General features: G+C 43.7%; 3 protein-coding genes across 5 annotated transcripts in view; 2 read left to right on the plus strand and 1 right to left on the minus strand.

Moving 5' to 3' along the window:
* The window catches only part of LOC106604636 (phospholipid-transporting ATPase ABCA1), a 42,008-nt gene extending 30,043 nt beyond the window's left edge, over nt 1-11,965 (plus strand). For both annotated transcript variants that reach the window (XM_014199475.2, XM_045718055.1), the window contains exons 14-37: nt 147-323; nt 442-664; nt 882-1,103; nt 2,506-2,710; nt 2,858-2,971; nt 3,123-3,297; nt 3,421-3,552; nt 3,708-3,985; nt 4,085-4,632; nt 4,755-4,806; nt 4,933-5,446; nt 5,624-5,908; nt 6,055-6,193; nt 6,297-6,541; nt 6,680-6,857; nt 6,990-7,250; nt 7,410-7,533; nt 7,633-7,946; nt 8,066-8,172; nt 8,270-8,546; nt 9,101-9,204; nt 9,576-9,668; nt 10,082-10,325; nt 10,523-11,965. In XM_014199475.2, coding sequence (XP_014054950.2) covers nt 147-323; nt 442-664; nt 882-1,103; nt 2,506-2,710; nt 2,858-2,971; nt 3,123-3,297; nt 3,421-3,552; nt 3,708-3,985; nt 4,085-4,632; nt 4,755-4,806; nt 4,933-5,446; nt 5,624-5,908; nt 6,055-6,193; nt 6,297-6,541; nt 6,680-6,857; nt 6,990-7,250; nt 7,410-7,533; nt 7,633-7,946; nt 8,066-8,172; nt 8,270-8,546; nt 9,101-9,204; nt 9,576-9,668; nt 10,082-10,325; nt 10,523-10,678 — 5,167 coding nt within the window. In that variant the 3' untranslated portion in view covers nt 10,679-11,965. The remainder of the gene's footprint in view (nt 1-146; nt 324-441; nt 665-881; nt 1,104-2,505; nt 2,711-2,857; nt 2,972-3,122; nt 3,298-3,420; nt 3,553-3,707; nt 3,986-4,084; nt 4,633-4,754; nt 4,807-4,932; nt 5,447-5,623; nt 5,909-6,054; nt 6,194-6,296; nt 6,542-6,679; nt 6,858-6,989; nt 7,251-7,409; nt 7,534-7,632; nt 7,947-8,065; nt 8,173-8,269; nt 8,547-9,100; nt 9,205-9,575; nt 9,669-10,081; nt 10,326-10,522) is intronic.
* Nucleotides 11,966-12,061: 96 nt separating this feature from the next.
* Nucleotides 12,062-16,625, minus strand: nipsnap3a (nipsnap homolog 3A (C. elegans)). The gene is made up of 6 exons (NM_001141395.1): nt 16,493-16,625; nt 14,488-14,695; nt 14,066-14,227; nt 13,125-13,274; nt 12,915-13,001; nt 12,062-12,792 (listed from the first exon to the last, which is right to left on the minus strand). The coding sequence occupies exons 1-6, from the start codon at nt 16,565-16,567 to the stop codon at nt 12,716-12,718; spliced, it is 759 nt and encodes a 252-aa protein (NP_001134867.1). The 5' UTR covers nt 16,568-16,625; the 3' UTR covers nt 12,062-12,715.
* A 3,289-nt stretch (nt 16,626-19,914) lies between these two features.
* LOC106604798 (probable pancreatic secretory proteinase inhibitor) lies at nt 19,915-21,463 on the plus strand. Of its 2 annotated transcripts, none has more exons than XM_014199844.2 (4): nt 19,915-20,305; nt 20,515-20,546; nt 20,709-20,821; nt 21,120-21,463. In XM_014199844.2, the coding sequence occupies exons 1-4, from the start codon at nt 20,248-20,250 to the stop codon at nt 21,163-21,165; spliced, it is 249 nt and encodes an 82-aa protein (XP_014055319.1). In that variant the 5' UTR covers nt 19,915-20,247; the 3' UTR covers nt 21,166-21,463. The 2 variants fall into 2 exon arrangements, with proteins under 2 accessions (XP_014055319.1, XP_014055318.1); XM_014199843.2 differs by having other exon boundaries at nt 19,934-20,305; nt 20,512-20,546.
* The last annotated feature ends 181 nt before the right edge of the window (nt 21,464-21,644 follow it).

Raw genomic sequence — 21,644 nt, forward strand, 5'->3', positions numbered from 1 at the left:
ATTTTATTTTCTTGTGAAGGGGGATCACTTTTTAGTTGTTGGTAAAATTAGAATTTGTTGTGAACCTTGCTCCTTGGGAGGGAATGCATTTATAAGAGGTTTACAGGAAGGGGGGTTTAAGCGTTGCTTTCTTTCTCTCTTAATAGATATTGGGACCCTGGTCCTCGTGCTGACCCATTTGAGGACCTGCGCTACATCTGGGGTGGCTTCTCTTACCTCCAGGACATCATCGAGCATAGCATCATCACAGCAGTAACTGGCGTCAAGGAGAAGACCGGAGTCTACATCCAACAGATGCCCTACCCCTGCTACGTGGACGACATGTGAGTCACACCGAGCAGGATTTGACCTTATTCACCTGGGATCTGTGTTGAGTGGCTAACTGCAAGGCTTTAAAATGGCTTCCATTTCCTCCTTTGACCTATGACCCCTGTCCTCCAGCTTCCTGCGGGTGATGAGTCGCTCCATGCCCCTCTTCATGACCCTGGCCTGGATGTACTCTGTGGCCATCATCATCAAGAGCGTGGTGTACGAGAAGGAGGCAAGGCTCAAGGAGACCATGAGGATCATGGGATTGGACAACGGCATCCTGTGGTTTAGCTGGTTCATCAGCAGCCTCATCCCCCTGCTCATTTCTGCCGGCCTGCTGGTTGTACTGCTCAAGGTATTGCACTGTATCCCAGGATTTAGGGTGACAAGGATCCTTTTTTGCATCACAATATTTCAGTGATATCAGTATTTCAGTGATATTGGTATCGTGACAATAACTTGTATTAATATTTTATGTTGATGTGAGACTGTTTTTTGTTTTTGTTTTCTGGTGTTAATTGACTTCCTCCCTATTTACCGATGAGAATCCTCCCTCTCTCTCCTCTAATCAGATGGGGAACCTGCTGCCCTACAGTGACCCCGGCGTCATCTTCCTGTTCCTGGGTTCCTTCGCCGTGGTAACCATCATGCAGTGCTTCCTCATCAGCACAATGTTTGCCCGTGCCAACCTGGCGGCGGCATGCGGGGGCATCATCTACTTCACCCTCTACCTGCCCTACGTCCTCTGTGTGGCCTGGCAGGACTATGTGGGCTTTGGGGCCAAAATAGTCGCTGTGAGTCATGCTTTTTCCACATGTGACATTTTATAAGAGGAGCCACTTTCATTAAGTTATTAAGTGTAGTGCCACTACAAACAGGGTAGCTTTTTCTTTGAAATGTGTTTGTAATGTAACTCTTTTGACACATCATTGTTTTTTCTGCTGCTGGTTACCTCCTTAGGCTCATCATCTTATTGCATTAGTGTTGTATATGATACACTAAATATACAAAAGTATGTGAACACCCCTTCAAATGAGTGGATTCGGCTATTTCAGCCACACCCGTTGCTGATAGGTGTATAAAATTTGAGCACACCGCCATGCAATCTCCATTGACAAACATTGGCAGTAGAGTGGCCTTACTGAAGAGCTCAGTGAATTTCAACGTGGCACCGTCATAGGATGCCACCTTTCCAACAAGTCAGTTTGTTACATTTCTGCCCAGCTTGAGCTGACCGGTCAACTGTAAGTGCTGTTATTGTGAAGTGGAAATGTCTAAGAGCAACAATGGCTCAGCCGCGAAATGGTAGTCCATACAAGTTCACAGAACGGGACTGTAAAAATCGCCTGTACTCTGTCGCAACATTCACCACGAGTTCCAAACTGCCTCTGGAAGCAACGTCAGCACAAGAACAGTTCATCAAGAGCGTCATGAAATGGGTTTCCATGGCCGAGCAGGCGCACACAAGCCTGAGATCACCATTTGCAATGCCAAGTGGTGTAACGCTTGCTGCCACTGGACACTGGAGCAGTGAGTAATGAATCACGCTTCACCATTTGGCAATCCGACGGACAAATCTGTGTTTGGTGGATGCCATGAGAACGCTACCTGCCCCAATGCACAGTGCCAACTAAAGTTTGGTGGAGGAGGAATAATGGTCTGGGGCTATTTTTCATGGTTTGGGCTTGACCCCTTAGTTCCAGTGAACGGAAATCTTAATGCTTCAGCATACAATGATATTCTAGGAGATTCTGTGCTTCCAACTTTGTGGCAACAGTTTGGGGAAGGCCCTTTCTTGTTTCAGTATGACAATGCCCCTGTGCACAAAGCATGGTCCATACAGAAATGGTTTGTTGAGATCTGTGTGGAAGAACTTGACTGGCCTGCACAGAGCCCTGACCTCAACCCCATCGAACATCTTTGGGATGAATTGGAACAACGACCGTGAGCCAAGCCTAATCGCTCAACATCAGTGCCCGACCTCACTAATGCTTTTCTGGCTGAATGGAAGCAAGTCCCCGCAGCAATGTTCCAACATCTAGTGGAAGGCCTTCCCAGAAGAGTGAAGGCTGTTCTAACAGCAAAGGAGGGACCAACTCCATATTAATGCCCATGATTGTGGAATGAGATGTTTGACGAGCAGGTGTCCACATACTTTTGGTCATGTAGTGTATTAACCTCTCTCCTTCTCTACAGAGCCTGCTGTCCCCAGTGGCCTTTGGCTTTGGCTGTGAGTACTTTGCTCTGTTTGAAGAGCAGGGCATCGGCATCCAGTGGAACAATCTGTTCAATAGCCCTATGGAGGAGGACGACTTCAGCCTGACCACCGCCATCATCATGATGTACTTCGACTCCTTCCTCTACATGGTGATGACCTGGTACATCGAATCCGTCTTCCCTGGTAGGTGTCCATGAGCTGAACTATTCCTCTGTAATGGATCTGTTTGGGTACCATTTTGATAGGCTTATGTTGAAGCCACTTGCATTGTATTGTTTTGTTGTTTGCATTGTCTGAATGTATGTATGTGTATTTTGTGGTCTCCTTCAGGTCAGTATGGTATTCCCAGGCCCTGGTACTTCCTCTTCTCCAAGTCCTACTGGTTTGGAGAAGGAGACAACAGGAAGACTGACTTCAGTCAGAACAAGAAAAAGAGCTGTGAAGGTAAGACCCCGATTTAACTCCGATGTAGAGCAACTGATTATCCACATGGTGGGCGAATTAATTTGAGCAGTTGTGTGTTTATTCAAGCAAAAGAAAATGGGATGGTCATTGTACCCCATTTGAATTACATTATGTTGTGTTGTGTCTTCAGCTGTCTGTATAGAGGAAGAGCCAGCCCACCTGAAAACTGGTGTCTTCATAGAGAACCTAGTCAAGGTGTACCGGCACGGGAAGAAGCTGGCTGTGGACGGGCTGACTCTGGGCTTCTACGAGGGACAGATCACCTCTTTCTTGGGCCACAACGGAGCAGGGAAAACCACCACCATGTAAGTGCAATAACATACAAGTAGTGCCATCTGTGAACAATAGCCCATACAAATTTAGTTGAATGTTACATTTATATATTTTAAAAGGAGTTCATCTAGTATTGACATCTTTGTATTTGTCAGGTCGATTCTAACGGGACTGTTTCCCCCTACCTCTGGCACTGCTTACATCATGGGAAAAGACATCCGATCGGAGCTGAGTGCTATTCGACAGAGTCTGGGCGTTTGTCCACAGCACAACGTTCTCTTCAGCATGTAAGTGTTCCCAGTCCATCATATTAGCAACCAGTTTTAACAGAAAGTTAATTATAATGACCAAAAACAGGAAGTATTTATGTCAATAGTTACATTGGTTTGTCATGAGCAGTTGTTATATGAAGTCTAACGTGTTTGTTTTTGGGTTTGACCAGGCTGACCGTTGAGGAGCACATCTGGTTCTATGCTCGTCTGAAGGGTCTATCTGAGGAACAGGTGAAGTCTGAGATCGAACAGATCCTGATAGACACTGGCCTGCCGCACAAACGCACTTCCAGGACCAGCACACTGTCCGGAGGGATGCAGAGGAAGCTCTCTGTGGCTTTGGCCTTTGTCGGGGGGTCAAAGGTTGTGATTCTGGACGAGCCCACTGCCGGGGTCGACCCCTACGCCCGCAGGGGCATCTGGGACCTCTTGCTCCAATATCGTCTAGGTAACCACTAACTCCTTACCCCTTTTTAGCAGCTATGCATAAGAAACTACTGGGGGGAGTCCTGTGTGATAACTCACTGTTTTCCCTTCCCCTCTCCAGGTCGTACCATCATCCTCTCCACCCACCACATGGACGAGGCGGACATCTTGGGCGACCGCATCGCCATCATCTCCCACGGCAAGCTGTGCTGCGTGGGCTCCTCCCTCTTCCTGAAGAACCAGCTGGGTACTGGCTACTACCTCACCCTGGTCAAGAAGGGCCCAGAACCTTTCCTCAGCTCCTGCCGCAACTCCTCCAGTACCGTCTCCTTAACTAAGAAGGAGGAGGATTGTCCCTCTGAGAGCAGCTCCGACGCAGGCCTTGGCAGCGAACACGAGAGCGAAGTAGCTACCATAGAAACTGCTCAGGCAGCTTCCATCTGTGAAAGTGCCTTCGTGACCCCCGACGTCTCCCTGATCTCCAGCCTGATCTTCAAGCACGTCCCGGCCGCCCGCATGGTGGAAAACCTTGGCCACGAGCTCATCTACGTCCTACCCTACGGCGCCGCCAAGGACGGAGCCTTCGTGGAGCTCTTCAAGGACATGGATAATCGCCTCCCTGACCTGGGCATATCCAGCTATGGCGTCTCCGACACCACCCTGGAAGAGGTACAACTACAATAGATTATTAAATGGATAATGGGATGGATATCACGTTTCTAGATGCTCAAAGTGTTTTACATTGCATTGGGGAATAGTGTTTGATTTCTGTCTTTTCTATCTCCTCATAGATTTTCCTGAAAGTGGCAGAGGACAACGGAGTTGACACTGAAGTTCCCTCAGGTAAGAACCCTTTAGAAATCGCCTGTGGGTATGACTCCACAGTCCACATGATTATTAAGTCTCGAATGGTTCTAGAACACGTCAGCATCTGTTAATTGTTGTTATTTTGTATGTGTTTTTGCCTAGACGGTACACTCCCCCTGCGCAGACGTCGTAGAAATCATGCCTTTGGTGGAGGAAATGCCTTTGGTGGAGACCACCAGAGCTGCCTTAGACCCCAGATTGACGACGACAACAATGAACATAACGACTCGGACGCAGACCCAGAATCCAGAGAGACAGACTTCTTGAGCGGCTCGGACGGTAAAGGCTCTTACAAGGTGAAGGGATGGAGTCTGAAGAGGCAGCAGTTTGTGGCCTTGATTTGGAAGAGGTTTCTGTACGCTCAACGCTCCAGAAAAGGTTTCTTTGCTCAGATTGTACTCCCTGCTGTGTTTGTGTGCATTGCCCTGGTCTTCAGTCTCATCGTCCCACCTTTTGGAAAGTACCCCAGTCTGGAGCTGCAGCCATGGATGTACGAAGAACAGTCCCTCTTCATCAGCGATGACGCCCCTGAAGACGCTAGCACACAACGGTTATTGAGTGCCCTCACCGAAGGTCCTGGGTTTGGAACGCGCTGCATGGAAGGACAGCCCATACCGTGAGTCTCAATATGCCAGGGTCTAACAAAATAGCTATTTCCATTTGTACAATTTCTCCTGTCTTTGAGGAAATAAATATGACAGATAGGTGTATGATGAGGCACATATTTTCAATGTTCTTTAGGAGATAATGACTCTCAATCTCTCTCCCTCTCTCCCTCCTCCTCCTCTCTCAGTGACACTCCCTGTACGATGGGTGACGAAGACTGGTCCATACCGGAGGTCCCGGAGACCCTTCTGGAACTGTTCCGCACAGGTAACTGGACCATGGAGGAGCCGTCCCCCGCATGCACCTGCAGCTGTGACGGCCGCAAGAAAATGCTCCCTGAGTGTCCTGCTGGAGCCGGAGGACTGCCACCTCCTCAGATGAAGATCAGCGAGACAGACACCCTGCAAAATCTGACCAACAGAAACATCTCTGACTATCTGGTGAAGACCTATGCAGAGATCATTGGGAAAAGGTATAACTTTCATATATATATTTCATATATTTTATAACAGTGGTATGATATAGTATGTACAATAATTGAGTTATACAATTGTTTTTGTATACCTGTCTAGCCCAAATTGACATTAAATAATTATGCTTATTTTTTTCTTATCACAGTTTGAAGAACAAAATCTGGGTAAATGAATTTAGGTACGGTGGCTTCTCATTGGGTGCCAGGAGCACCAACGTCCTCCCCCCAGCTGACGAAATTGACGACGCCATCGCTCGAGTGAGGAAGATTTTTGAATTGGAGAAGGTGAGATTTCCATTCATTCATTCCCACATTCACTATACCTCGGTTTCTGCCACTGAACACATCACTGCCACCAATCTAAACCATTGTTATTCTTTATCTTCAGGGTGCAGCCGCAGACCGATTCCTGGCGAGCTTGTCTAGCTTCATCAATGGTCTGGACACCAAGAACAATGTCAAGATTTGGTTCAACAACAAGGGGTGGCACAGCATGGGAGCCTTCCTCAACGTGATGAACAACGGCATCCTGCGTGCCAACCTGCCCCCTGGCAAGGACCCCAGCAAGTTTGGCATCCGCGCCTTCAACCACCCGCTCAACCTCACCAAGGAGCAGCTGTCCCAGGTGGCACTGTAAGTACCCACGCCACGGACATCTTGGAACAATGACATCATTAAAGTAATTGACTTAGTAAATGTAAATTACCTAGTAGAATGTAGAGTTTGTAAAGTGTACCTAGCACAGTGTATTCACTGCCCCCCCCCCCGTAGGATGACCACCTCAGTGGACGTCCTGGTGTCCATCTGCGTGATCTTCGCCATGTCCTTTGTCCCAGCCAGCTTCGTAGTCTTCCTCATCCAGGAGAGAGTGAGCAAGGCCAAGCACATGCAGTTCATCAGCGGCGTGCAGCCCCTGCTTTACTGGACTGCCAACTTCATCTGGGATATGGTGAGAACTCGTAGCGGCCATTTTGAGTATTTCTTCTGAGCATTTAGCAGCTGTTTTCTACTAGTGTAAAGCGCTACATGAACAGAATTAGTTTGATTGATTGCTAACCTTGTCATCTCGTTTGTCTTGCAGTGTAACTACATCGTCCCGGCGACGCTCGTCATCATCATCTTCGTCTGCTTCCAACAAAAGGCCTATGTGTCGTCCACCAACCTGCCAGTGCTGGCCCTGCTGCTGCTCCTCTATGGCTGGTCTATCACTCCCCTGATGTACCCGGCATCCTTCTTCTTTAAGATCCCCAGCACAGCCTACGTGGTGCTGACCTCCGTCAACATCCTCATCGGCATCAACGGCAGCATCTCCACCTTCGTCATGGAGCTCTTCGGAGACAACGTAAGGGACACCACACATTGGCTGCATAATGTGGTGTGCTCATCCTTGCCTAAGGAATCCATTTTGTTTTTTTTTAGAGAACAGAGAGAATTAACACGATATTTTGTTGATGTTCCACTTATCTGGTGACATTAAGGGTTAAATATTCCTCCTCTTCAGGAGATTGGGGGTATCAACAACATCCTGAAGAACGTTTTGCTGATCTTCCCTCACTTCTGTCTTGGCCGAGGTCTCATCGACATGGTGAAGAACCAGGCCATGGCCGACGCTCTGGAGAGATTTGGTAAGAACTGCATTTCCCCATGAGCCATTTTTCTATGTAATTCAGCGCCGAGGTGTCTCTTGAACATTTCTCTAAACCCACTCCTCCTGCTGTTCACAGGTGAGAACCGCTTCCGATCCCCTCTGGAATGGGACATGGTGGGCAAGAACCTGTTTGCCATGGCCGTGGAAGGAGTGGTCTTCTTCATCATCACCGTCCTTTTCCAGTACCGCTTCTGCATCAAGCCCATTAACCTGCACACCAAGCTCCCTCTGGTGGGTGAGGAGGACGAGGACGTGGCCAGAGAGAGGCAGAGGATCGTCAATGGACTGGGACACGGAGACATCCTGGAGCTCCGACAGCTCACCAAAGTCTACAAGAGGAAGCAAAAGCCAGTTGTAGACCGCCTGTGTGTGGGCATCCCTCCTGGAGAGGTAAGATTAGATTATTTAAAACAAGTAAATACACGATGCAATAACATGCAATCTCTTTCAATCTCCTTTGGTATATTTGAACACGGATATTTCCTCTGTTTCCTTTCTCTTTCTCTCAGTGCTTTGGCCTCCTGGGTGTGAACGGAGCTGGAAAGACCACCACCTTCAAAATGCTGACAGGAGACTCCATGGTCACCAGTGGAGAAGCTTTCCTGGCTGGAAAAAGGTAAGGCAGCCATTTTGTGCCAGAGAGCTCATACTAGGTATTACAGTGGAGAGCTTCAGTAGTCTAAATGTGAGACTGACTTATTTTGCTTTGGTAGTATACTGCGGGAGATAGACGAAGTGCACCAGAACATGGGCTACTGTCCCCAGTTTGACGCCATCAACGAACTGCTGACGGGCAGAGAGCACCTGGAGTTCTACGCCGTCCTGCGTGGAGTGCCCGAGAAGGAAGTGTGCGAGGTTGCTGAATGGGGCATCCGTAAGCTGGGCCTAGTAAAGTATGTGGACAAGGCAGCAGGAAGCTACAGCGGAGGAAACATGAGGAAACTCTCCACGGCCATGGCCCTAATAGGAGGACCACCCGTCGTGTTCCTGGTACGTACTATGTCCCAACACACACACACACACACAGACATACATAAAGTGTAAAAACCAACACACGGGGATCAGACTGGTTGCATCAGTTTGGAGGTGACCTTGAAGTGACATATCAACAAAGGAACCTCCTCTAAATCAGATAACTGGTGTTTAATTGTTCTCTCGGTGGGGATTGCAGCAGCGATGGTTGTGTAATGAGGGTTAGATTAAAACTCATGCCACAGTGCTCTCAAAGGGTTCCTGGAAAATCATAGGCTTATGTTTTGCTCCTATTGGGCTGGAGAGAGGGGCTGGCCACATCAGCTGTGAGCGGGATAAAGGGAGAGAGAGACAGAAACTGAGTGGTGAGACAATTCAAGAGACAGAGCAAGAGACATGGTGAGAGCGAAAGAGAAAAGACCAACAAAGCCAGAGAGAAAGCAAGTTTCTAATAGCATAATGCAACACTAGAAGAGCCATAATGCCTTGCTCCCCCCTGCTGCTGGTCTTCTCTGTGTGTTTCCTGCTCAACCTGTGGGCCAACCTTAACCTGGCTGTGCTCTTTGTGACAGGACGAGCCCACTACTGGGATGGACCCCAAAGCGCGCAGGGCTTTATGGAACTGCATTCACAGCGTCATCAAGGAGGGACGCTCCGTGGTGCTCACCTCGCACAGGTAACCAGAAACACCTTAACACCTCAGCCATGCTAGGCTAAGAGCTAACTGCTATACATTGAAATGCATGGTCTTGTTGTTGTTGTTGATTGGTTGGCAACATAGCTTATGTACGGTATAGGATGCGGTTAGGCAATCCTCCTTAGCACCAATGTAGCCTATTGGCTTGTACTACGTAGTTTACATGATTCAAAGTATTGCTTACCCACTTACTGTGCAGGATGACAATAATAGCTTTTGGAGTGTTAACTTTACTTTGACAAGGTTTTAGCTTAGTTGACATAGACGAACCTTTGCAGGGATGTGGTTTCTAGTTCATCAATTTCTTTACACTGTTTCTAATGTCTGTGTCTACCATTTTGTGTCTTCAGTATGGAGGAATGTGAGGCCCTGTGCACCAGAATGGCCATCATGGTCAACGGCAGATTCCGTTGCTTGGGGAGCGTTCAGCACCTAAAGAACAGGTAAGATGACAAGTCCTTTCACTGATGCATATGAAACAAGCCAATACCTACAAAGTGTGCTCTGTGGCTTTAAACACAGTAAATTGCTCAAGTGATGTATTGATATATTTTAGATATAGCATTTTACAAAAAATGTTCCCCTCTAATTCATGTTTGAATTTTTTGGTGTAAATCTAGATGTATTTCTTTATTATTCTTAACAATACATTTTTGTATGGTTTTGTAATCATTTGAAAGGGGGAGGTGCCTTACAAGCCTCTCTGGGTTTTTTTTTTTTTTACCTCTCCTGATATCTCTGTGTTTGCCTTTTAAATGCTCATCATATTTTCTTGTGAGCAAAAAAATGTATAAAATAATAATTTCTTCACCTTGCCCCCCCCCCCCCCATTTTCTCCTTCCCTCTGTCTCTCCAGGTTCGGAGACGGGTACACCATCATCCTGCGTGTGGCGGGGGCGGACCCTGACCTGCCGCCGGTGATGAAGTTCATTGAGAGCGAGCTGCCGGGCAGCACCCTGAAGGAGAAGCACAGGAACATGCTGCAGTACCAGCTGCCCTCCTCTCTCACCTCCCTGGCACACATCTTCAGCATCCTGGCCAAGAACAAGGACCTGCTTCGGATAGAAGACTACTCTGTGTCGCAGACCACACTGGACCAGGTAAGACGCCATCCGTCACTGATTTAAGGCTTTGTGGTCAAGAGTTGTTTTTGTTGAGGTGTGATTACTTGTGGATTACAGCACTATGCATGTTTCTTTCTGCACGTTCTTTTATTAGTAGACTGGACATAGCATCATGTACGCTAATGAGGATTGGAATGTACTGTGATAATAGCTTACTCTCTCTTCTCTACCAGGTGTTTGTGAACTTTGCCAAGGACCAGAGTGACGATTACCACTCAAAAGACAATTCAGTTAAGCGCAAAGAGGCGGTGGTGGACATTACCCCACTCAGCTCGCGGCAGGCTGAAGATAAGCTAGCTGAGGAGAGGCTAAAGGAGAGCTTGGTGTGAGCGAACAGACACCATCTTCCACCCAAAACTGGAACCCGCAAACAGTGTTGGACTGAGTTTATGTCCTTGTATTATTACAGTAGTATTTTATTGTTTTAATTCTTCAGCCAGGTGTTGCCCTCGGAAGGGCCCGGCTGGAAAGCTCAATGCAAGTCAATGCAAAGTTTCCCACTCGTGCTGAAGCGAGTTGAGGCCCAGAGAGCCCTTCACGATAGTCATTAAGGAGAAAGAGTATTAAACTAGGAATAACTGCCATAATTTTATCATGTGCTTCAGCAGACGTTATGCAGTGTATATTTTTAAGGAAACTGCGTTCATTTGTGTAATTCCAATTAACTGGTTTCTACCAATGATAGGAAAATAATTCAGGGTCCGTTTCTTTTGGTCTTGTTCTCCAAGACCAGAATTACAATCATTTCTGTGGCCAAGGGCTGAACTGTAGAATCTGATTTTGTTTTGAAAGATGTACCTTTTATTTATATATTAATGAATATATAAAACAAGAAATTGTTTGTTTGGCTAAGTACATTGTGGCATTACTGTAATTATGAATGTTCTTCCTTGTAGTTCAGTACCTTACTATGTAGTGGACTCAGCCATTTTGAAACACTCCAATTGCAGAGAGTTCTAAGTACACTATGCAAATAACTACAAGTAAAAAAATATATATTAAAAAAAAAAAAAAAAAACATTTTATAGCTTTTTTACAGAAAACTAAAAGATTTGTTTGTGGGTTAAGACGCATTATCAACATTTGCAATGAATACCTCAACGCAACATACCACAGTGCCCTGCCAGACAAACTGTTATGGATACTTCAGTGTTTTCACCGCCTAACCACTAGGTGAAAACAGAAACATTCCCTCCATGGGTTGATAATAGTAAATCGAGTAACATCGTCATGGATACTCTGTGCCGTGTCAGTTTAACTCCTGTCATAACGTGTGACCTGGTCCTGTATCGTTGCAGAGACCGGTGCAGTCAAGTGCCATTTTGTGGTCATTCGGGTAAAAGGACTCAGTATTTTGAAACAAAGCTTTCCTGAAATGAGGGCAGTTCAACATTCCAAGCACTTTATTTGTGGTGTTAATTGGAATATTGTTTTTGCACTGGAATTTCCACAGACTGTATACAATTGTTTGTTTTTGATCAAAAAGAAAGAATCCTACCAAGAAAATTATTTATTTAATAGCTGTTTGTTTTTAATGTATTGAAAAAGGCTGTGGGAATATCTGTTACTCGCCCAGTACAATACTTATTTACACAATAAAACCCAGCAAATCGTCAGTCCTGGCAAGTGTTTTCTATTCTCTTAATCTTGTGTCAACATGGCTGTAAACTTAATCTTGTCCAAAACCACATTTTAGCAGAACGTTTCATTTTGAAATATGTCTTTATTGGTCATACATTGTCACCCAGCCTTCTTATTGACAAAGGTTACGGAAAAGCGCATTCTAGTCCAGACAAGTATCCATGTGGTATGTACACGATGAATAAGGCACAATTATCCATACCTATTAATATAGTATGAATGGCACTTGTAATGCCAGAGTAGTGGGTTCGATTCCCAGGACCACCCGTATGCAAAACGTATGCACGCATAACTGAGTCACACACGTCTACTAAATGGAATATATTATAATATAAATCTAATCCATTACTAACAATACTGTTTGATTCAGGACAGAGGCATTTCATAACAAGCAGTTCTTTACAACATAGAAATGCATTTCACAACAGCCATCTATTTAAAAGACTGAACAGTCCTCAGTAGAATGAAATAAACATTGTTAGAGCCAAGGTCCTAATTATATTTGGTCCTGTGTGACTTATATATTGATATCAGTACAACATTCAGAATTACAAGTAATACATTGAGTGCTACTGTCATCACATTTAGATGATATGATCACCATTGGTTGATTTAAGGAATCTCAGTGGCATTTTATAACCTCTACTTAGGTCTATAAACAGTGTAAGACGCATATTAGATCCAGTTGAGGTTTAGTCCCTTTAATCCTGGGTTTCAGTGTGAGATCACTTGAGGGGAGAGTAGGGGCAGGGGAACATGAGTTTGTTCGTCTGCGACTCCAGATAGGTCACACACTCCCTCACTGTGGGGAGAGAGAGCGTGAGAGAGATTTGGAAGAGTGCGGATAGAAACTAAAACGTGAATAGAGCTGTCAAAATTCCCTTTTCTTCTTGGATTAAAAGGGGAATAAATTGAAGGGCTTACCGGCTGCCACCACCCTGGCATCACCATGGGCTTTGTGGCGTACTGCTGCCCGTTGGTCCGGACTCTCATACCACCACAGGGCATTGACTGGCAAACACAAGGAGAAATCCCATTCTGCCTCACACTCTTGCGTTCATATTATATCATAGTGTTGTTACCCATGTGTTAGATCATTCCATCCTGATAATCATTGACCCGATTGTACAGTACCTTTGTTGAGCCGTCCAAACTCGCTGTGAAAGGCCCCTACCAGGTGGGCGTGCCCCCCGGCAGCGTGGGTACTGACTGCAGCCTGGAAGGCTTTCCCCCACACTGCTGGGCCCCCTGGCCTCATCTGGAACGATGCCAACTCATATACCCCTGAAACACACAACACCCTTAATAATATGCAACATATCCAACTGTCATAATTTCTTAAACCAACCCCAAGCCTCTACAAACGCTTTAAATCTAGCTCAGTGGTTTGGCAGAACACTTTTGTTCCAGAGCAGTTAACTGAGGTGCATTCAACTGTCGAGGGTGATGCGACATAGCCCAACAGATCTGTGTTGAAAGGAACTTTTTCTTAATTGGAACACTGTGGTTTTGTTTACCAAATCTGTATGAATGTCATGCGCTGTACATTTCAAAAACTCCTTTTAAATGAGGCTTAAGTGCATCAGTGTGTAACTCTCCCTGTGGGGGAAATTACTCATTTACATTTCAATCAGCAAGCAGACGCTCTTCCAGAGCGACTTACAGTCACAAATTAAGTGTAAGTGCCTTGATCAATGGCACATTGACAGATTAGTTACCTAGTCAGCTCGGGGAATTCGAACCAGCAACCTTTCGGTTACTTGCCCAACATGCTAAGAAGCAAGGCTACCTGCCACCACCTCTTTTGGGTAAACAGGGCTGATTTCATTTCCTGCTAAAAACACCAGGTGCTGTCCTGTACTTACGAGGAATATGAATGAATATAACTACTCTAAAAACCAGTTCTGTTTACAAAATGTGTGCTAGATTATTGTTGTCCAATGAAATAAACAAAAGGTCAATGCACACGCACAAATACACACAAACAAAGAAGGGAGAAGTTCTGTTTTTCTGTCTCGGGACAACTAAACTCAAAGTGTCAGAAGAGAGGGTAATTATTTAACTCAGCTACTCACCACCTTCCTTGGGAGGCCTGTCCACCTTGCTCCAGGGCACCAAATACGTGACCTCGTTGTCCTGAGACATGAGCATGGGCATGGCCTTGGAGATGTACTCCTCAATCCATTTGGGGTCCTGAGCCAAGGATGCGCGCACACCTGCCCGCTGAGCATAGCTGTCTAGATAGCAACAACAACAGGAGAGACATTGAGATATACTGACGATAATATGGCTTATTTTACATTGTTCTCTGGGCTTGAGTTCATGCAGGTTCCCTTACAGTCAATTTAGGATTCAGAAATGCAAACATGAGTGCTTGCTTATTGTAGGTGAATATCCTTTTCTTTATACAATTTCAATGTACAGTATTTCCTGAGTTGACTGAATTACACATAGAATTGGCCTCAAAGACCCAGCTTGCTCTCTGCCTCCTCCTCACCATACTTCCAGATGTGGAAGACCTGGTTCAAGCCTCCATACTCCACACTCCAGTAGCCCAGGAGCTCGGAGTGAGCAGTACGCAGGTGGATCTTCTCATTTGTCAGCTTGAGGAAGGCAGCGTTCTTCTCTGGAAGGATTCTGTAGGTACGGAATTCATAGAAGGTCCCATGTTGCTGCTGGGGCCCAGTGGAAATACAGGCTAGAGGCTGACAGGAGAGAAGTACAGTCACCGCTGACACCTTGTGGTCAATGTGGGTTTTACATGAATTCCATTGTAAGCGAATTTTGCTGAGACAGATTTATAATGCATACCGAACAAAAACGATTGATTTCAAAGTTTAATAAACCATAGAACTGTTTGCACAGGAACTACTTTTAACAATTTCCACTGAACATTTTCTAAAAACACATTTACAGGAAGAAATGTGCATATCCAACGTTTGTTAACAGAATTTCTGTAAAATCTTCAGTTTTATTCTGTTACCAAACTTTGAATCTGCAGGGTTTTTTTTATGTACTGTGTAAACTGTTGAAGGTAGTCGTTGTGCATAGTATGGCTTGTTAAACTTTGAAATCAATGTTTGTTCATTTAGATTTTAAAGACATTGGGAGTCTCAGCATAATTCCGTTACCATGGAATGAATTGCCCATTACTGACAGCATGAAATTCTAATACGATACTATATGTATTCTAATTTATCTCTTCATTTGATGTTTTTTTTCTTGAGGGACCCAGCTGGATACTTTATGTATATGTGGGTTTTAGTCAAACCTTTGGTGTTGTCTTTCCGCTATTTATCACGTTAAACTAATTGCCTACGCCTATGAGCAAAACTATTCTGGTCCGGTTTCCCGATAGCGATGGAATTTAGGCTAACCGATGTTTTATTGATGCATCGTTCCTACTGACGACGGAGGCGTCTTAATGCTTACCCAATCAAAATGCACTAAATCACTGATTTGACACGTCATTGCGCACAGTTAGGCTACACGTCATTAAATATATTGAGACAAATTACTGACAGTATCCTGTAGCAAAATATAACTAAGTTGATTGAACATGGAATGCATTTCAATATGATTGAAATAGGCCTACTGTTTATATTTTAATGCAGTCGTCTCGGTTTTCATTTGAAGCATATTTTTATACTTCGCTTGTTTGTATCAACTGCAAAGACATTGGTAACTTTGTATTTGTAGTCAACTTTGTTCTGAAGTTATCTGCGGTCACAGACTGAAACCCAATATTTAGCGGAGATATTCTGTGTAGCCTATAGGCCTAAAGTGACGCGGGAGGGCAAAAAAGCATATACGAAGCACTTAGCTGTTTTACGAGTGGTCTGAGGCAAAAATTAGACTACGAGCGTTTTCAAATGCAACGTTAATAACGATGGTTTTGGGAAACAGCTCGGAGATTGAACATAGCCTTAAAATGCTTTTGGAAAACCGGGCCTTGGCGTTTTGGAATCAGTTTGCTACCCAACCTTTCATTCCGTTTGGTCCAAAGGTCTGTCGTACAGTGGAGTTTGACTTCTCCCTAGCAAGCCAGTCTAAAATGTCTGCAGTGTGCATTAATTATATTGCATAACGTTACTCGTACTCTTGCTTCGAAAAACTAAGACAATGTTACCTTATTATGCAAAGTTAGATATGGTAAATAAAAAAACAAGTCACACACACTGTATCCTATAGGTCCATGGTAAATAAAACATGTATGTCAAACGACGTGAACTGAATAATAGTGCCATCTGCCGACCGGTTGGGCTACATACACCGAGGGCAAATCTCTCCTAACTCCGAAGATTTCGCAATACCACGCAGATATTGCAAAAAGCGTTTGCATATAAATGAAAACTGAAACTCACATTGACTTTTGTCAAACCTGATGACTGTTAAGCTACAAACGTGAACTTTTAAAACAACAATGTGAACAATCAATTTGCATTGGAATTTGCCCTCATCGCACTGTCAAAATAGACCAAATTATAATAGTCCAAACTTACCACGTCACCATTTTTCAAACAAATATTTTCTATAAGCCTTGACGATCTGCGAAATGAATTTCTTACTGTAAACATTTCGCTTTAAAGTTTTTATAATAACACTAGTGTTACAAAAAGTAACCAAGAGCATGCACTTTGCGAGTTCAGTCAGAGAGGATGGCGGAGCGAGACGTTTCACTCTCGTCCAAATCTGTACAAAATAATGAATTTATATAGGTTTCTTTTGAACCTAAACTCCATCGCCTGCCTTTGTTGGGCGGAGACATGAGCATATCGTCATTATATACAAATCTCTGGTTCAGTAAAGTGTTTTTTAGTTGTCCGAAGAGGCGAAAGTATTTACTCTGTCCTTTTTTATATGGAAGTCCATGAGAAAGTGTCGAATTTAAGTGAGGCTAATTTGATCGAATAGAGGTTTCGTAGTGTTTAGTCTGTTACACATATGTTAATGTACTGATATAAATGGATGCACGTGGCTTTCCGCGGCAACTTTGAGAAAAACAACTCAGTTATGCCTGTTGTTCACACGCGTATCTGCCCTCTCATTGGCTAGAATGGTCCCACCTGATCTCACTTGCCTACGCTCAATTGTGGACATGTATTTCCATCGTTAGAGCGGTCACTCGGCTATCTTGTCAATATAATAGATCATCTTTGGCGTTGTGCAGTTGTAGACTACGGAAAGCGAGAGAAGCTCAAATTTAGAGAGCCATGAAAAAAAATACTCCTTTGAGCTACCTTTCCGATCTCAATGACGGTCTAAGGGAGAAGATAAGATGTCATTTGGTAACACATAGTAAGAATGCAATATGGCATGTATATCCACACCTGGGTGAGTTAAAATATTATGAATAATAGTAAATAAAGTAAAATAAGAAAAGTATAATTGACTATTCCGAATATTTAATCCAACCAGATTAAGACCACCCCCTCTAGAGTCTGATTCATCTCAAATTTTCGTGCTCCCTGTCACTAATTTTAGGATTTAGGGAAAGGGGAATATATAGTCAGGGGCGGAATTCCCGGGGGGGACGGGGGGGACACAACCCCCCCATCCTGGGAAAAATATGATTTGGCCCCCCCAATATATCACTGAAACATAACTATGTAACTTAAATAATATTAATAATACGCAATGAAAGCAATTGTGCTGATTATAGACACTTAATAGCGCGTTTTTAAGTTTCAAAAGATTGCGACCCCCCCACCCTTTGCCTCACAATGGTTTGATCCACTGCCAGTTCCTTAGTTGGCAAGGTAACAGAGGGGTCGGGTCTATTGTCTGAAAGGCACTCAATGCACGTAACTGACGTGAGGTTCATCCAGTCAATCGCGCACATACACTAGCTGAATATGCAGAGCTAGCGCGCAAATATTAACTATTAAGCTAGCTAGTACCTATTCCATTTATGTGGCGTCGTCAAAGATGGAATCTTTGCTATCGTCAATTTATTCCAAGATCAGCATGCAGATGATGTAAGTTAGTGCTTCAAAGTCCCTGTGATAAGGTTAGCAATAAACTGAAGTCCAAACTGAACAGAACTACACTCTCTTCTACCATTGTCTTAAATATATTTAATGGTCTCGTTGCAAAAGCTAAATTGTCACAAGGGAACTTTTATTTATTTATTTTATTTCACCTTTATTTAACCCGGGTAGCAAAGATTATAGCAAACACCACTGAAACGGAATTGATGCTCGCTAGCTTTGCAAATTCAGCTATTGTTGGAAGCCAGCCAATATGAAACAAACTATTAAAATTACAAAAGGTTGCAGCATATGTTGTGTAAATGGTGAACTCATACAGCTGTCAACTCTTGTCATTTTAATCCGTTTCACATTTGCTAGCTAGCTTTTAGATCAAAGCCCAAATAGAATGATTGAAGATGATAGAAGCCCATCTCCTACTGTAAATAACCTACACACTGTGTGTGTGTGTAGCCAGCCAGCCAGCCAGCCAGGTAGAAAATGGCAGAAAAATAAAAGACGGACATCAGAGTATTTTTCAATACACCAAAACGCAAAGTAAGAACCCTAGTAGCCTAATATCTCAAAGACTAGTTGATAAAATGTTCATAAGAAAGAAATGAAATTCTAATGGAAATGTTTCACAATGATGTCATTAGGCAGAGCAGGCAACAGATGGCACACAGACAGCAGAGTTGGGGACAGATATGCAGGGACAGACTGGCAGAGACAGGGAGTCTCAGGTAAGTTTGTTGAGTCTTTGTTTGGCAACATTATGAAAGGTTCTCAATTTTTTTGACTTGTAAAATAGGAACATAATTGGAAAATGCCATGGATACCCCCACTCTCAACTTAAACTGGTGACTGAACTAAGATTTGTTAAAGGCAATGGTATTGCTGTTGTGATTAGTTGTGTAGTTTTGGGTACCGGTAGTTAGGAGTACGGCAAACACCTTATTTCTTTGGTTCCTCAATATACATTTACCATATTACAATGTAGGCTATGTGTTACAGCACTACTTTTGGTGTCCCCCTCAGGAATTTGGTGTCCCCCTCAGGAATTACCTCTTGAGAAAATTTCATGTAATTGCCCTCCAAAGTTGATATCAGATTTTCGCCCCTGTATATAGTCAATTGTACAACTGAATGCATTCAACTGAAATGTGTTTTACGCATTTAACCCAACCCCTCTGAATCAGAGAGATGCGGGGGGTTGCCCTAATCGAAATCCACGTCTTCTGCTTCCGAGGAACAGTGGGTTAACTGCCTTGCTCAGGGGCAGAACAACATATTTTTTACCTTGTCAGCTCGGGGATTTGATCCAGAAACCTTTCGGTTACTGGCCCAACGCTACCTGACCCTATTGTATTAAGCCTTCTGTGACAGAATTATTATATAAATCATATTTGATTGACTGTACATAGAAGTCATGTGATCCTTCAAAATGAAAAATAATTATGTGAATGAGAGCCTCATTAGCACAAAGACAAAGGGTTTGTCGACGTTGTAGCCGACGTTGCAGGCGACTGCCGACGTTGCAGGCGACTGCCGACGGACTGAGCTACAAATCACCATGCATCATAAATAACTACTCATTATTATTTGTAGATCAGTCAGTCAGTCACCATTTACCCATAATGCATCATGGATTTGATGCTCTCGAACACGGCCAATATGAGTAGGCCAACTATAGGCCTAATTAAACCAAATTTGCCTACCATACAGGTGAAAACAAGACCAGGTCATGTTGTTGTGGGGACCAAAATATTACAAAATCGGTACAAATTCAGTGAACATAATGTACGGTCTTTAATTCAGTGCTTTAAAAAAACGTATTACATAGTAAGGTTTGATAGTTGCTCTTGGTCAACATGTATGCATTTCATCATCAACAACACCAGTGTCACACCCCTGTTTTTATAGGGCGCTCAGCAATATTTAGGCAGTAGGAATGTTCATCCCTTAATAAAGGCCTGGACAATAGGGGGGCTCTGTCGTAACTGTTGCTGGCGGGCTGGTCAGGTGCAATGCCGTCAAAACATCAGCTTTACCCAACACAGGGTCACATTATTTCACAGACAAACAGACGCGACCTCCACTATATGACAACGCCACTCCATCCACAGAGACCAAACCAACAGCAGACCTTGAGCAAGGCACATCGCAGAAAATACAGAAGCAAAGGAGACATCATAGAGATTATAGTGTACTTTTGGAGCTGCATTCAGTAATTGGACCTATACCAACTATTGTTATCAGTTGAATTGGACCTCTTTTGGTCAGAACACATGAACATGATTGGGAAAACTCTTTTGCTAGTCTGTCTGGCTGTCTTCTTTTCTGCAGGTAAATACATTAATAATTTACATGAACAAAATGCCTGACTATTCTGTACATAATTCATGTTTCATTTTCATTTAGGAACTGTAGTTTGTCAAAACATGACAAAGATTGTACTGTCGATTGTACTGTTCACTAGCAGTTATGATAATAAATTATAGGTAGTAAAGAATAATAGGTTAAATTCTACTTGTGGTTATATGTCGCATTAGCAGACGCAGCGGACCAATCCAGACTCTACAGGAGGGTGAGGCTTCCATGAAAATATTATCATTACAGTTCCCTATACTAATGTGGCAACGACAAATTAATTCATGAGAATGTCCATGGATGACTATAGCCAACCAGGGTTGGTTGGCAAGGTGGCAAGATGATATAATCTTGAAATGTTATTTTATTCTTTTACTAGCCATCTTGTGGGGATATGAGCCAATCCCAGGCATGCCCGCTCAACTACTCCCCAGTGTGCGGTAATGATGGAAACACTTATCCCAATGAGTGTTCTCTGTGTGTTCACCGGCTGTGAGTCTACCATATATCAGTTTAATTATACTGAAATGTTTCCTCTCTAATTGTTTGGGTGTGCTGCTTATCTCTGTAGCACCCACAGCGTCATCCACACACAGTTGTACATTTTGTTATAGCCAGTAAGCACAGGGTGGTGCTACAATAGCCTAGTTGCAGGATCTGTACGAAGAGATCCGGTGACTAGGCAAGTGATTTTCTACCCCGCAGAATTAGTCCACTGGAAAGCTTTATAAGAGACGTTTGCTTGCTTAAAAAAATCTTACTGGCTGTTTCTTTCTGTCTCTCTCTTAAGGGAAACCAATGCAGACATCTTGATAGTGAAAGACGGAAGTTGCTGAAGAGTAGCCTACTCAAGTACAGATGATTCCGCTGTGAATGTGATAATATTATCACATTTATCTTTGATTCTTTCTGTGATTGTAGAAGTAGTTTTTTATGGAACACTCATGCACAGTGTACACACACACACACACACACACACACACACACACACACACACACACACACACACACACACACACTTATAATCATATTGATTTGTATTAAATCTTAACACTATCTTTGTAAAGAATAAATCGATTTTTCAGTCCCAGCTCCAGTGGAATCATTTATCATTAAAGGTCCAGGTGCTCCTTATTGTGTCCACATGGTTTGTTTATTTGTTTGTGTTATATTGTCCTATTTTTATGTCATTATTCACGTATTATGTTGATTGGAATACAATACACAATATATTATTACACCTACAATACATTTAAGTCACATTCTTGGTAGTAGTAACTCGTAGTAACCACATGGGTGAGCTACAACAAATATA

The sequence above is a fragment of the Salmo salar genome, chromosome ssa05 (assembly GCF_905237065.1).
Source record: "Salmo salar chromosome ssa05, Ssal_v3.1, whole genome shotgun sequence".
Classification (NCBI taxonomy): Eukaryota; Metazoa; Chordata; class Actinopteri; order Salmoniformes; family Salmonidae; genus Salmo; species Salmo salar.